This window comes from Micropterus dolomieu, unplaced genomic scaffold (genome assembly GCF_021292245.1).
Source record: "Micropterus dolomieu isolate WLL.071019.BEF.003 ecotype Adirondacks unplaced genomic scaffold, ASM2129224v1 contig_1496, whole genome shotgun sequence".
Lineage (NCBI taxonomy): Eukaryota > Metazoa > Chordata > Actinopteri > Centrarchiformes > Centrarchidae > Micropterus > Micropterus dolomieu.
Genome location: NW_025730486.1, coordinates 1 through 2,516, shown reverse-complemented (window position 1 = coordinate 2,516; position 2,516 = coordinate 1). Strand labels below are relative to the sequence as shown.

Here is a 2,516-nt window from a genome sequence, read left to right as displayed (position 1 = left end):
TCTTCTGATTTTTGCTCTGCTCTACCCTGCATTTGCTATTGGCTTCTGTGTTTCTCTTTCTGTTCGATTGCCTTTGTGTGGAAATAAACTGCACAGGCTTTTCTGTTCTAACTGGCCAGTGGTTCAGCTCTCCTGTGTGGACACAACTCTGAACAGCATAGTAGGTCAGTTTGTTACAATATTAACCATCTTCATCCCCCTGCTGTTTGTCCTGTACACCTATCTACGGATTCTGCTTGTGTGCAGGAGAAGCTCGTCTGAATTCAGAGGAAAGGCGTTACAAACCTGCCTGCCCCACATAGTGACATTTGTGACCTATTCATTCTCTCTCTTCTGTGAGCTGTTATTTACTCGATTTGAGAGTGATACAATCAATCCAATCATAACAGTAGTTTTATCTTTAGAGTATCTGATTATTCCCCCCATCAATAACCCTCTAGTTTATGGCCTGAATCTGCCTCAAATCAAAGGAGTGATTTTTAGATTTTTGAAGATACGCAAAATGGGTCCTGCTGATAAAATGTAAAACTCATCATGCAAATACTAGTAGCACCAATACAAATAGGAGATATATAATCTTTAAGCCTTCTGGAATATGTTAAATATATGTTGTACATACATAGCTTTTGTTATCATTTGTCGTTGAAGATCAGAAAATCTCTGAATAGACAAGATAATAGATTAACCTGTAGCACAAAAATGCTGCCAAAATGTAAAAGTCATCATCCACATGCTGTATATCGAACAATGAAGCTTTAAGACTGTTGCTGACAAAATATATCTCTGGAATATGTTTAATGTATTTGTCCATATATTTTGTTATGCCATTTTAAGGAGATCAGAATATCTCTGAATAGACAAGATAATATTAAAAGATATTAACCTGAACCACAATAATGACATTATTGCACTGTATATGCATGGTGAAGTCACAGCTCCTCAGTCTACAATACATATTTGAAATCCACAACCTAGAAGTCAATTTGATAGAATTTGAGTTGTGTATGATGAGAATCTGCATGTTTCTGTAATTAGCTTTTTATGTTACTCTGCATTTATTTTATTTAATAAAAACATGTTGTGAACCTGTTGCACTTTGTGATTACAATAACAATAACCTCTAATAATGTAGAATAATCACCAAGCAAGTCTGAGAGTGTACAAGCATGCTGTCCTTTGAGACTGCAGAGTGTTGCTTTATCAACATGTTATGCAACATCAGCACGCTCACAATGATAATGTTAACATGATGATGTTTACCAGGTAGAATGTTTACCATGTTCAGCATCTTATTGTAGTCAACACATTTAATGTTTCACTTGATGATGGAGATAGATGAAAAGAGAGCAAATCAGCTATATATATAGCTATATATATATATATATATATATATATATATATATATATATATATATAATCAGCAATATGTTACACAGCAGCAACATGCTCACAACTTAGAATTCAGTTTGATAGGATTTGAGATGTGTATGATGGGAATTTGGATATTAGATGTCTTTGTTGTATTTTCTGTTTTTAGCTTTGTATGTCACTGCATTTTTCTGTATTTTAATATTATTTTTCTTTTGTGTTGTGAACTAGTTGCCCTTTGTAATTGTAAAAATACTAAACTGTAATGAGCAAGACTTAGCAGTATACAGACATGCTTGCAGTCCTTTGAGGCTGTACTTCAGCAGAGTGCGTTCTAACATGCTCACAATGTTAATGATGATGTTTACCAGGTAGAATGTGTGCCATGTTCAGCTTCTTATTGTAGTAGGCACATTTAATTTATGACCTAATGATGGTGCTAGATGAAAAGTCAGAGCATCACCATTGGTATTACAATTAACATCTGTACTAAATTTCATGGCAATCCACCCAATAGTTGTTCAGATATTTCAGTCTGGACCAAAGAATTTTTTTGAACTTATTTTGAATCATTTGAATGTTGATCTATAATACTGAAATACATTTTTTAAAGGAAGATATATTCCAACAGTCCAAACATACCTGAATAATAAAAATAATCTGATGCAGAACTGTGACAGATGACTTTACTTCGGGGGAAGACATGTCGCAACAGACAGGGAACATTAAAGAAGGCATACTGTGGCCTTATATCCTACAGAGGACAAAGACAATGAAGCCAGTTAATTACAATTCATCATACTACTATTGGATATTAGGATCTAAATGTTACTATTATTTAAAAATTAATAATAGAAATTAACTTGCGTGAAGTTCACCCTTGGGTTACAGAAGACAAAATTGATAGCCAATTATTTAATCTAGTCTCATAAAATATACTGAACTATCCAACGAAGGTTAAAATCAAGGGCAACTGGACTTGGTTGAAGATCCTGGAAGACGTTTCGTCCCTCATCCAAAGGACTTCTTCAGTTCTGACTGACTGGCAGGGAAACTCAGCTATTTAACCTCAGTGGGGTCGTTGGCCCGGGTCATCGATACCGCTGGTTCGTTAGTGTTCCTTGTTGCTGTGACGACAGTCGTTACGG

At 35.1% G+C, this 2,516-nt stretch overlaps 1 protein-coding gene across 1 annotated transcript; it reads left to right on the top strand.

The window, feature by feature from the left end:
• Positions 1-7: 7 nt before the first annotated feature.
• LOC123964281 (olfactory receptor 10J5-like) lies at positions 8-526 on the top strand (the record flags this gene model as incomplete). Its single annotated transcript, XM_046041349.1, has 1 exon — positions 8-526. A coding segment is annotated over one exon (519 nt), but the record flags the coding sequence as incomplete, so codon positions are not given.
• Between the last annotated feature and the right edge of the window lie 1,990 nt (positions 527-2,516).